Source organism: Silurus meridionalis, chromosome 17 (assembly GCF_014805685.1).
Source record: "Silurus meridionalis isolate SWU-2019-XX chromosome 17, ASM1480568v1, whole genome shotgun sequence".
Classification (NCBI taxonomy): domain Eukaryota; kingdom Metazoa; phylum Chordata; class Actinopteri; order Siluriformes; family Siluridae; genus Silurus; species Silurus meridionalis.
The window spans coordinates 7,443,950-7,456,680 of record NC_060900.1 but is presented as its reverse complement, the minus strand read 5'-3'; the positions used below and the strand labels follow the sequence as shown (position 1 = coordinate 7,456,680).

Here is a 12,731-nt window from a genome sequence, read left to right as displayed (position 1 = left end):
ACATCTGGCCATGGAATTTATGTGTTTTTTTTAATATCCTGTTCGACATTTAGTCCCTATTCACTGTTATAATGATGTCCATTCTTTTGGTGAGATGTGTTTTGGGGAGATATTTTGGAGTGTGGAGATTTGTGTGCATTCAGCTACAAGAGTGTTAGTAAAGGCAGGTACTGATGAAGGTGAGGAGGTCTGGGGTGCAGTCAGCCCTTTGTGTCTTCATAGTGTATGGTAGTATAGTATACCTTTAAGATTGACTATTCAGTTTGTTGTTTCAGGGGAGGCACCATATTTTTTTCCCCCACTATGTAGCTTAGAAATAAGGGGTAAATTGAATGCAGCATAATCTTGTAGCTAGTTTCTGGGCTGCCTCGAGAGAAAAATATATTTGAGGAAATAAGGGATCATGGCCAAATATCATAGTGATAATTTGGTTTGTCTTAATTGTCATTGTCACAGTTTTATTTTTAATGGGTCTACAAATTGAATGATTTTCAAATTACAAGATGACTTTTAATAGGCTTACAGTCTTGTGGAGTTGACAAAAAATGCTAGACCTGGGAGAAAGTCAAGTAAAAATTGGGAAGTCCCCAAGTATTTCTTGCTTTCAAATCCACTCAGTGATGAAAACAGTTACATTTAAATGATTAAGTGACGAACTCATTTTTGTATATAAAACAAATCACTTCACATTATGACTCTAAATAGATCCTGCAGGGAGAATAAACCCTCGCACGAGTTCATTCTAAGCATTGTGTTTGTCATCCTTTTCTTTTATTGAACTAGCCCTTGTTGTTTGTTAGACCACATAAGGTTAAAAAAGGCACTTCTGAACATATATCAAAAATGTCTTCTGACTAGAAAAAAAAAAGAGAAACACCCTTTAAACTCTGAAGCAATACTAAAAAAGTTGTTCTTTACAACCCTAAGTTTAGCAAGTGGTGTCAGTGGTGTTTTATTTTGTGATCACTATTTTTATTCACATTCAGTTTTACTTCAGGTCAGTGGGTATTTTTTAATTAGTTATGCTATATACACTTTAAGGACAAATGTATCTGACATCTGGCCATGGAATTTATGTGTTTTTTTTAATATCCTGTTCGACATTTAGTCCCTATTCACTGTTATAATGATGTCCATTCTTTTGGTGAGATGTGTTTTGGGGAGATATTTTGGAGTGTGGAGATTTGTGTGCATTCAGCTACAAGAGTGTTAGTAAAGGCAGGTACTGATGAAGGTGAGGAGGTCTGGGGTGCAGTCAGCCCTTTGTGTCTTCATAGTGTATGGTAGTATAGTATACCTTTAAGATTGACTATTCAGTTTGTTGTTTCAGGGGAGGCACCATATTTTTTTCCCCCACTATGTAGCTTAGAAATAAGGGGTAAATTGAATGCAGCATAATCTTGTAGCTAGTTTCTGGGCTGCCTCGAGAGAAAAAATACATTTGATTGGATAAACCAAGGAGCGTGCTGATTCAGGTTTAAAGTCTCTGAACGAATAGACAGTTTTTTTCTTACATTTGTCAGGTTCATTAAATATGATTTTTTTAAGATGATGACTCATGACATAGAGGCTCACATGTAAGCTTGAACAGGAGAATGATATTGGTTTGGAAAGTGAGTGAGAGGAACTGATGTGATTGGACGTCACAGCTTCATGGCTGATCCCTCTTATTAACGTATTTGTGAAGAGCTCGATCCGTGCATCCACAGTATGCATTATAAACTTTGCAACAAATTTACCCAATTTTCTATTGTATGCAGGATACCGCCTGTAACTAATCTATGAATATATCTGTCACAGCTACACACCAAAAGCTGTGCGTGTTATTTTTGTCCTTGCTGCCAGATGAAAATGCAGCCCAGAGAAAAATCATTAGCAGTTACTTTACTGTAGGTGAGGTTCAGGAAAAAAAAAATCCCTGAAATATTTTGAAGCAGAATCTTGATTCTGAAACCCACTCTTTTTATAGATTGTGTATTTTTACAGCGTGCCCACTCGCTTTATGTAACTGCTCTGGTTTGGGGCTTGACATTGTTTGTGTGTTTTTATTTATTTATTTATTTTACCCCCAGATAGGAAAGGACAGACAGTTAAACTTCGACCCTTGTTGCGTGAGCTATTTCTCGAAAGGCGAGTACATCGTAATGGGAGGCTCGGACAAGCAGGTATCACTCTACACTAAAGACGGTGTTCGACTCGGGACCATCGGAGAGCAGAACTCCTGGGTCTGGACCTGCAGGGTTAAACCCGACTCCAACTACGTGGTAAGATTTCAGATTAAAACTCTGCGCTGATTTCTTTTTTGGATGCTCCGGTGGGTTGCCAGTCAGTGTATTTGGCTGCCGTGGGGATTTGGAATGCAATGTGACACTTTGAAAAGTTATAAGGTAGCCAGGAAGGCAGAGTTAAAATGCAAATGCCTGTGCTCTTTTTAGAAGCTGATGTGTGTGCGAGAGAGCGTGCAAGAGAGAAAGTGATTGACTAAAATGCAAATAGTTTTAATTTATGAGCTCGAACGGCATCTCGCGAGTATCAGAAATGGTAATGAGGATGTAAAAATCAGCCCTACTTCTAACTCCAGTCAAACATCAAGCTTACTGTTTATCCGATGCTGATTTGTGCTTAAATACCAAATTACGATCTTTAGTATGTCGGATTTTTGCTGTGTTTCCTCTCGCAAATTGGATTCAATCATTACCTTTACCTATAAGGATGGCGTAGAATTACAATTCACAATTGTCGTAGACGTTAACCTCCTTATACTTTTTGCACGTCTTATTTCCAGGTGGTGGGTTGTCAGGACGGCACGATCGCATTCTTCCAGCTGATTTTCAGCACAGTGCACGGTCTTTATAAGGACCGCTACGCCTACAGAGACAGCATGACTGATGTCATCGTCCAACACCTCATCACTGAGCAGAAAGGTGCTTCTTCACAGCCAATCCCACATTGCACAATGACAAACGCTGACACTCTCTACTGTCTATGCTTCTGAAAAGTAGAGGTTTTCCTGTCTTGCTTGCATTTCAACACACACACACACACACACACACACACACACACACACACACACAAATCTAAAAAGATTGCAATGCAAGATGAGTCCCCACTTTGATTGTCAGCATCATCCGCATCATCTCTGTTTCATCACCTGAGGTAAAAGGCAGTCATTTAAAACATGAGCCTCGCCGTCGTCTCTCCACTCGGCTGACCGCCGGGGAAATAATCGCTCATTAATTTCCCCACTTCTGTTCTGTCGGCTGGGTTTCTTGTTATGAATATCTTAATTTAAACATTTAAAAACTTTATTGCGTGAATAATTCATTTTTTGTTCGGTTTTGTTGAGTCGGCTGGTTACCCAGTGTCATTTTTGCAAGCACACACCAAGGCGCATATATATATATATATATATATATATATATATATATATATATATATATAGTGCATATATATAAATCGCTTTGTGCAGCGTGTCTGGTGACGACTTTTGCACTGTCAAACAACATTTTCTAGAGCATTTGGTCAATTCTTTTTGTTTTTTCCTTTGTCTTTTTTTATGCAGTTTTTTAAATAAACAGCCACCTTACAGATATTTGAATATTGTTCATTAGTTGAGTATTTTTTATGTATTTTCATTTGCCTAATAAAATATATATATATATTTTTATATATACAGTCTTTAACTGTCTAGTTTCTGTCCATCTTTTCTCACAGTTATATATTAGCGTATCTGCTTCACGGGTTTCTATGTGTTGTGCTTCTTGAGATGCGTTTCTTCTCTCTCTGGTTGTTAAGAGCGGTAGTTTTCTTGTCAACTTAAACCAAGCCTAACCATTTTCTCAAAACCTTTCTCATTAACAAAGCATTTTACCTCACAGAATTGCTACTCCCTGAATGAGTCAGCATCAGCTGCTCAAGCTAAAAAATGCCACCAAAACTTGAACTGCATGAACAAGCATGTGTATATATGTTTCTAATAAAGCAAATTATGACTCCGCTTGCTTTAAAGACATATAATTTTTCACTTTGTACCGTACTAATGCGTCCCTTCTCTCTCCCGTTCAGTGCGTATAAAATGTCGTGAGCTGGTGAAAAAAATCGCCATATACCGCAGCCGGCTAGCCATCCAGCTCCCGGAGAAGATTCTAATTTACGAGCTGAGTTCTGACGACTTCTCCGACATGCACTACCGCGTCAAAGAGAAAATCTGCCGCCGCTTCGAGTGCAACCTGCTTGTCGTCTGCTCCCAGCACATCATTCTCTGCCAGGTATAGACTACAGCAGGACAATAGTGTGTACTGAATGAATCAATAAATGTTGTGTGTACACATTTCTTTAAAGGCAATGCCTACCAAAAAAATTATTGGCAGATTATAGTAAAGCAGGGGTCCCCAAACTATGGCCCGCCGCCTGGGTAGGGTGCCCCCAAATTTGGAACGGCCCTCTGAACAATGCCAGAGACATATTTTGAAAATGTCAATTTAAATAAGTTTTATTCATATCATATTTGATAATAAAGTTTGGCTAAAATTCCCTTATTTGTTAATAGATATCAAGGCACCGATAGTTTGCTGGAACTATCGGCTATCGGCACAATCCATCCCGATAGTTTTTCCTGCTTCCGGTCCTCTGCAATTACGAGAGCAGCCTCTAGAGGCAAATCAGTGATGCCACATGCTGTTTGTTTTTACATGAGACTGCGCACCACAGAATACGTTATAATATATAATATATATAATAATTTTTTGAATTTTACTTTTTTTTTGTTTTAAATCCAATATCCATTTTAAAAACTATTGGTCGATTAACGGTGAAGTCCATTATTGGTCAACCTTTAGTTATTTATACAGTGTAATTATTTGTTAGATTCATCCAACAATAACATGCATATGCATAAGAAAGTAAATGTTTTAATTTCAATGGCAATGAATATAAAAAAAACATGGTCATGCAATTTTCGGTTGCAGACTGTCCCGGGCCCCAATAAAGAAAGGAAATATTATGTGTCCCTCACAGAAAAAACTTCGGGACCTAATATATGCATGTCATGCAAATATTAGAAATATATATCAATAATAGGTAATGGAACTCTTTGGGGGGGGAAATTGTATCCTTAGCCATAGGGCAAACTTAGTATCTATGTAGTCACCACATGGCTCTGTTCACAGCTGTGAGTGCACGCACGCGTGTGCGTGTGTGCACACTAGTACAGTCAGACAATAGAAGATACCGAGACAAGGTCTTGACCGCTGTCTGCCTCAAATGCCTGAGCCGGCTGTGCTTCCAGTCTGTGGTTTATGTCATACAGGCAGCCAGAATGATTCACTCTCAGACTGTCCCCCAAAGCCTTTTTAACAGCCCGTTGATCTCTTAAATCTCGTTTCCCTAAAGACAAAAGGTGTTTTCTTCTGCTTAAAGTGCACCGCCTCTGACTGTTTAACATCAAAAACCCTGCATCCTCGCGTTCCCTCCTAATCCCAACATGCTGTTTCGTTTCAATTCTGACCTGCTCGTAATTGCAATGGCATTGCACTGGAGGTCTGTTTTCACCGTGCGCTGTCGAGCGTCTAAAACGTTTTATCTGCTGTCGGCCGAAGAAAGATGCTTACCACCTGTGTACATGTTTATTTTTTCTCCGTCTATGTGTAGGAGAAGAGACTGCAATGTTTGTCATTTAGCAGTGTGAAAGAGAAGGAATGGATCATGGAGTCTCTGATTCGCTACATCAAAGTGATTGGTGGCCCACCAGGAAGGGAGGGGCTTCTGGTCGGCCTCAAAAATGGAGCAGTGAGTTGTTTTTTTTTCTTTTTACTGCTAGAGTGTGTATATGTAGAATATTTATCTTTCTATTTTTTATTACAATTCATCACACAAACTTTTACAGGCAGGTCCTTGTTGTTGTTGGTTTTTTTTTTTTTTTTTTTTTTTTGAACATTTACTTCTTTTTAGGGTCACTTTATTTCTATTTAAAGTTAAAGGTAAGGTTTCACTATAAATATTTACCCAATTCACCCAATTTTTCCAAGCTCTAAAAAGCAAGCTTCAAATAACACAAATGTCCTGTGTGTGTGTGTGTGTGTGTGTGTGTGTGTGTGTGTGTGTGTGTGTGTGTGTGTGTGTGTGTGTGTGTTTTTATTGTATTACCAGCATAGGTCTGCGTTACTTTATACATTTGTCAGTTTGGGAAAATTATGGGTAGAAAGTGCAAAATTAAAAAGCAAAAACAGACATAATAAGAACATAACTTGAAAATTATGTAAACCAGGAGGTTGACCAGGGGTGTCAAAATTCATTTAGATGACAGACCACATTACACCTAGTCCAGAAAGGCTGAAAATAAGACTCATAAGACATTAGGAATTCCAATTTTATTTATGAATTTATTGGTTTTTCTTTAAAAGACACATATTATAGACACAGATTATACACTAATGACCAAATCTTTAATTCAATACAATTCGTTTTTATTTGTATAGCTCTTTAAACAATGGCCATTGTCTCAAAGCAGCTTTACATAGATAAAGCAGTAATAAAGAATCTACAAGCCTGTTGCGCCGTTAGTTTGGTTCGTTCTGAAGAACTTGCTGACTTTATAAGTGGCACTGTCAAAGAATGGCACTTTTGCTAGCTCTGCCCCGGTCAGCTGTAAGTGTTGTGAAATGTAAGTGTATAGGAGCAATAACAGCTGAGCCATGATGTGGCTAGACCTCACAAACAATTTGTGCATGTAGTGCGTAAAAATCGCCTATTGCATCACTCATACTGTCTCTGGAAAGCCCTAGAAATGTGCGTCAAGAGCCTCAAAAGCGTTTCCATGGCTGCACAGATGAACCCAAGCCTAAGAGGCCTATGCACAATGCCAAGCATTGTCTGGAATGGTGTAGCGCATGTCGTTGTTGAAATCTGGAGCAGTGGAAACATGTTCTTGAGAGTGATCAATCACTTTTCACTGTTTGGCAGTCTGATGGACAAATCTGGGTTCGGTGTAAGCCAGGAGAACATTAAACTGAAATATTTGGGTCTGGGATAGTCTGAAGCTGGTTTTCAGTGTTTGTGCCTCACAGTTTCAGTGAAGAGTTATCTTAATTCTACAGCATACAAAGACATTTTAGGCAGTTGTATGCTTTTAGCTTTGGGGCAACCAGAAGATTGAGTGGGGTGGATACTGTATGGGGTAGATACTGGAGAGACATGATTTGACCGGCTTTGTTTGGAGGAATTTCAGTGGCTCACTCTAGCTTTGACCTCACCCACTTGCGGATGAATTGAATCATTGATTTCGAGCCAGGCCTTCTTTTCTAATATCAGTGCCTGACCTCACAAATGCTCTTTTGACTGATTTGAATACAAATTCCCACAAGCACACTCCAAAACATGGGCCTTTTCGGAAGATTGGAAGCTGTTTTTAAAATAAGGGATTGGGAAGACAATGAATGCCATTGGTTTTTGGAATGGGATGACCAACAAGTTCATATAGATGCAATGGTCAGGTGTTTACATACCTTTGGCCTTGATAATGTGCATACGTACAGTTCAACTAAATAAGAGATTGAACACACTAAAGGCATTCCCTTAGTTGGAGTTTTAATGCTGGTGGGAGGTGGTGGCTTGGTGGTTAAAGCATTGGACTTTGGATCCGAAGGTCATGAGTTCAAATCCCAATCATACCAAGCTGTCGCCCCCTGGGCCCCTGCGCAATGCCCTTATAGCCACTCAGTTGTATAAATGAATGGCTAGAATCCCATTGATCTTCAGTTGGAATGAGATCTTGTGACTATGAAGGCTTACATCATTTTTATCCTCAGTGAGACATCGCAACATGCGGATGGGGGCAGGGTCATCTCGGAATAGGCCGTCTCTTCGCCACTAATGCACCTTTAATTGCCCACCATATTATTAACACATTGGGAGCCCTGTAAATTTCCATGATGTAATGACTGCTGTTAAGGAGAAAGCATCATAAGAAAAAGAAAGATTTCAAACCTTTAATAGGTGCACCTACTTTATTTGTGCCTAGAGGGGGAATATTTACTGTAGCCATATGGTCTCTGCATGGCCTTTTTAACCGCTTGCAGCTGTGTGAGTGTACCCCCAGTCCCTTAGTCTATATATTTCATTAATAGGCTTCCATGCCTTCTTCAGTTAATTGCAAACACAATTTCACATATTTTAGCTGGAAGTCAGCTGCCTTCCGCACAAGATGTTTGCAGTTTTTTATTAAAAGCTTTGGACTTGTAGGACTAAACAGAAATGCATGTTGCCATTCTGTAATTGATACACTATTCAATTAAGGATTATTCTCTACTAAATGTTTTTAATTTACATGTATTATATTACTGCTCTTACAGTATCAAAACATTGCATATTTTAGCTTTGTTATATAAAACCATACTCTTGACTTGAAACTGATCTCTTGCTCATTCATATCCAATTTTGTAAATCCAGTTTGGCGATCATGTGGAAATGATTGGCTGTGTTGTTCGCTTTAAGATGCTTTTTTGCTCACCACAGATGTAAGCTTGTCTGTAGCATTCCTATGAGCTAGCACCAGCCTGGCCAGTTTCCTTAGACCTCCCTAATCAACATGGCGTTTCCACTTGCAGAACTACCGCATGCTTGATGTGGGGTATGGGGTTGGGCAGCAGGAGATCAGCAGCTTCTGAAATGCTGTCTAGTACCAACAACCGTGTCACAGTCACCAAAATCGCATTTCCTCCACATTCTGTTTTATATAAATATATATGTGGCAGCGGGGGCGTGGCCGAGCGTCGGTTTGTGAATGGGGGGCGAGGCAGGACACAGGTAAGTGGGGATTTGCCTCACCTGCAACTAATAAAACCGGCGGTGACGCCAGTGAACCGACCTGTTGTGGTTGTCCTTTTTTCCTCCCTCCCACTCGCTCTCCCACAATATATATCTCATTTTGTCTCGTATTTTCTTTTATTTCCTCATATTTTATATATATAGTCCCTTTTATCTAATGCACACCTTTCTGAGTGGCTGATCAATTTACATTTTGCTCCAAGTTATTCTGCATATAACTATGTAACAAGTAAAAACCTTGAAATCTTCTGTTGCTTAATGCAAATATGAACTGGATCAGTGCGATTGTATACGTTGCGGTGATGCAACCCGATTGGCTGATTGGGTAACTGCATGAATGAGCATTTATACGGGGCTTGTCCAATAAATTGGCAAAGTTTTAAACCTGGATGGTGTTAGTGCAGGTATGCAGCAGGGTTTTGAAATGACACAAGCCCTTTTAAGTCATGATTAGAAAATGAGTAAGCAGTTACTTTGCTTGTATTGGCAAATTCGCATGTGAAGCGTGAGCTAAATTTTTTTTTTTTTTTTTTTTTTTTTTAAAAGAAGATATTAGCCAGACATTGCAGCAGGTCTAACATATGTTCTCCGTTTGGGCAGATTTTGAAGATCTTTGTGGATAACCCATTCCCTATCACGCTGCTGAAGCAGAACACATCTGTGCGCTGTCTGGACATGAGCACGTCTCGCAGTAAGCTGGCCGTGGTGGACGAGCACAACACCTGCCTGGTCTACGACATCCAGACCAAAGAGCTGCTTTTCCAGGTAATGCCCCAGTTGAGATTGATGGCAGAACCAAATTCCACTCATTTCCTGTTTATCAGAGATGCACATGTTCTCTTGTGCCTGGTTTGCCAGTTTCATGCCACAGAATTTAGCTCAGTCCACAAGCAATTACAAGCCAGTTTCAGGAGTTTTTAAGACTAGATTATGGCATTAAGGAAGCGTGGCATGTTCATGTTTAATATAGACGTTCATGTAGACACACATTTAAATATACAAAACAGATAACAGAAAAATATTCTCAACAACTAAAAAAACTACTCTCATGATATTGTAATGTAAAGTTTATAGGTTACCTGTCACACTCATTGGGTTATAATCTCTAAACACAGCACATGTTCTTTCTTTTCATTCATGTTTCTATTTTCTGTTTAATAGGCTCTTAGTATTTAGCCAAAGTGATATGACTCACAGCAAATGTATTTTTGAAACATGGTTCAAAAGCAATCATCTTTTGTTTTAGTTTTTTTGTGTCAAAAGCATTCACTCTTTACATAACACTTTTGCTGTTAAAAGCAAAGAGATGTCTACATTGACAGGTCTAAATTGTGACCTTAAGTATATGGGAAAGAATTTTTCTTTTTTAAAGTGAGTATTTTTGGCTTAGAAGTTGAGAGAGGAAAATACTGTCATTGCTAAATCATACAGAAATGAAATCACCAGGTAGTAAAAGACAAATCTTAGCTCTTTAACCTTCTTTTTTTCCCCATATAGTTCTTTTGTTTCTTTGTTCATATTTTTGGTATCTTTCTGAATTTGGTGCCTGTGTATAATCAGGAGCCCAATGCAAACAGCGTGGCCTGGAACACACAGTGTGAGGACATGCTGTGTTTCTCTGGCAGTGGCTATTTGAACATCAAGGCGAGCAATTTCCTGTGCACCAGCAGAAGCTTCAGGGCTTTGTTGTGGGCTACAATGGCTCCAAGATCTTCTGCCTGCATGTCTACTCCATGGCTGCAGTGGAGGTGCCTCAGGTGTGTGAGCATTGGGTTAAATACCTGTGAAATTAAGTGATAAACCATATAAATATATATGTGGCAGCGGGGCGTGGCGGCGTCGGTTTGTGAATGGGGGCGAGGCAGGACACAGGTAAGTGGGGATTTGCCTCACCTGCAACTAATAAAACCGGCGGTGACGCCAGTGAACCGACCTGTTGTGGTTGTCCTTTTTCCTCCCTCCCACTCGCTCTCCCACAATATATATCTCATTTTGTCTCGTATTTTCTTTTATTTCCTCATATTTTATATATATAGTCCCTTTTATCTAATGCACACCTTTCTGAGTGGCTGATCAATTTACATTTTGCTCCAAGTTATTCTGCATATAACTATGTAACAAGTAAAACCTTGAAATCTTCTGTTGCTTAATGCAAATATGAACTGGATCAGTGCGATTGTATACGTTGTGATGCAACCCGATTGGCTGATTGGGTAACTGCATGAATGAGCATTTATCGGGCTTGTCCAATAAATTGGCAAAGTTTTAAACCTGGATGGTGTTAGTGCAGGTATGCAGCAGGGTTTTGAAATGACACAAGCCCTTTTAAGTCATGATTAGAAAATGAGTAAGCAGTTACTTTGCTTGTATTGGCAAATTCGCATGTGAGCGTGAGCTAAATTTTTTTTTTTTTTTTTTTTTTTTTAAAAGAAGATATTAGCCAGACATTGCAGCAGGTCTAACATATGTTCTCCGTTTGGGCAGATTTTGAAGATCTTTGTGGATAACCCATTCCCTATCACGCTGCTGAAGCAGAACACATCTGTGCGCTGTCTGGACATGAGCACGTCTCGCAGTAAGCTGGCCGTGGTGGACGAGCACAACACCTGCCTGGTCTACGACATCCAGACCAAAGAGCTGCTTTTCCAGGTAATGCCCCAGTTGAGATTGATGGCAGAACCAAATTCCACTCATTTCCTGTTTATCAGAGAGATGCACATGTTCTCTTGTGCCTGGTTTGCCAGTTTCATGCCACAGAATTTAGCTCAGTCCACAAGCAATTACAAGCCAGTTTCAGGAGTTTTTAAGACTAGATTATGGCATTAAGGAAGCGTGGCATGTTCATGTTTAATATAGACGTTCATGTAGACACACATTTAAATATACAAAACAGATAACAGAAAAATATTCTCAACAACTAAAAAAACTACTCTCATGATATTGTAATGTAAAGTTTATAGGTTACCTGTCACACTCATTGGGTTATAATCTCTAAACACAGCACATGTTCTTTCTTTTCATTCATGTTTCTATTTTCTGTTTAATAGGCTCTTAGTATTTAGCCAAAGTGATATGACTCACAGCAAATGTATTTTTGAAACATGGTTCAAAAGCAATCATCTTTTGTTTTAGTTTTTTTTGTGTCAAAAGCATTCACTCTTTACACGCAACACTTTTGCTGTTAAAAGCAAAGAGATGTCTACATTGACAGGTCTAAATTGTGACCTTAAGTATATGGGAAAGAATTTTTCTTTTTTAAAGTGAGTATTTTTGGCTTAGAAGTTGAGAGAGGAAAATACTGTCATTGCTAAATCATACAGAAATGAAATCACCAGGTAGTAAAAGACAAATCTTAGCTCTTTAACCTTCTTTTTTTCCCCATATAGTTCTTTTGTTTCTTTGTTCATATTTTTGGTATCTTTCTGAATTTGGTGCCTGTGTATAATCAGGAGCCCAATGCAAACAGCGTGGCCTGGAACACACAGTGTGAGGACATGCTGTGTTTCTCTGGCAGTGGCTATTTGAACATCAAGGCGAGCAATTTCCCTGTGCACCAGCAGAAGCTTCAGGGCTTTGTTGTGGGCTACAATGGCTCCAAGATCTTCTGCCTGCATGTCTACTCCATGGCTGCAGTGGAGGTGCCTCAGGTGTGTGAGCATTGGGTTAAATACCTGTGAAATTAAGTGATAAACCATATAAATATATATATATATGTATATATATATATACACATATATATATATACACATATATATATATACATATATATATATATATGTATATATATATATACATATATATATATACATATATATATATACATATATATATATACACATATATATATATACACATATATATATATATGTATGTATGTGTATATATATATATATACATATATATATATA

The 12,731-nt window shown here is 38.8% G+C and overlaps 1 protein-coding gene across 1 annotated transcript in view; it reads left to right on the top strand.

The window, feature by feature from the left end:
* ift122 (intraflagellar transport 122 homolog (Chlamydomonas)) overlaps window positions 1-12,731 on the top strand; it is a 51,418-nt gene that overhangs the window by 15,841 nt on the left and 22,846 nt on the right. Inside the window, exons 9-14 of the mRNA XM_046870337.1 lie at window positions 2,073-2,264; window positions 2,786-2,924; window positions 4,066-4,268; window positions 5,650-5,787; window positions 9,424-9,588; window positions 12,273-12,470. Of these exons, the coding sequence (XP_046726293.1) occupies window positions 2,073-2,264; window positions 2,786-2,924; window positions 4,066-4,268; window positions 5,650-5,787; window positions 9,424-9,588; window positions 12,273-12,470 (1,035 nt within the window). The remainder of the gene's footprint in view (window positions 1-2,072; window positions 2,265-2,785; window positions 2,925-4,065; window positions 4,269-5,649; window positions 5,788-9,423; window positions 9,589-12,272; window positions 12,471-12,731) is intronic.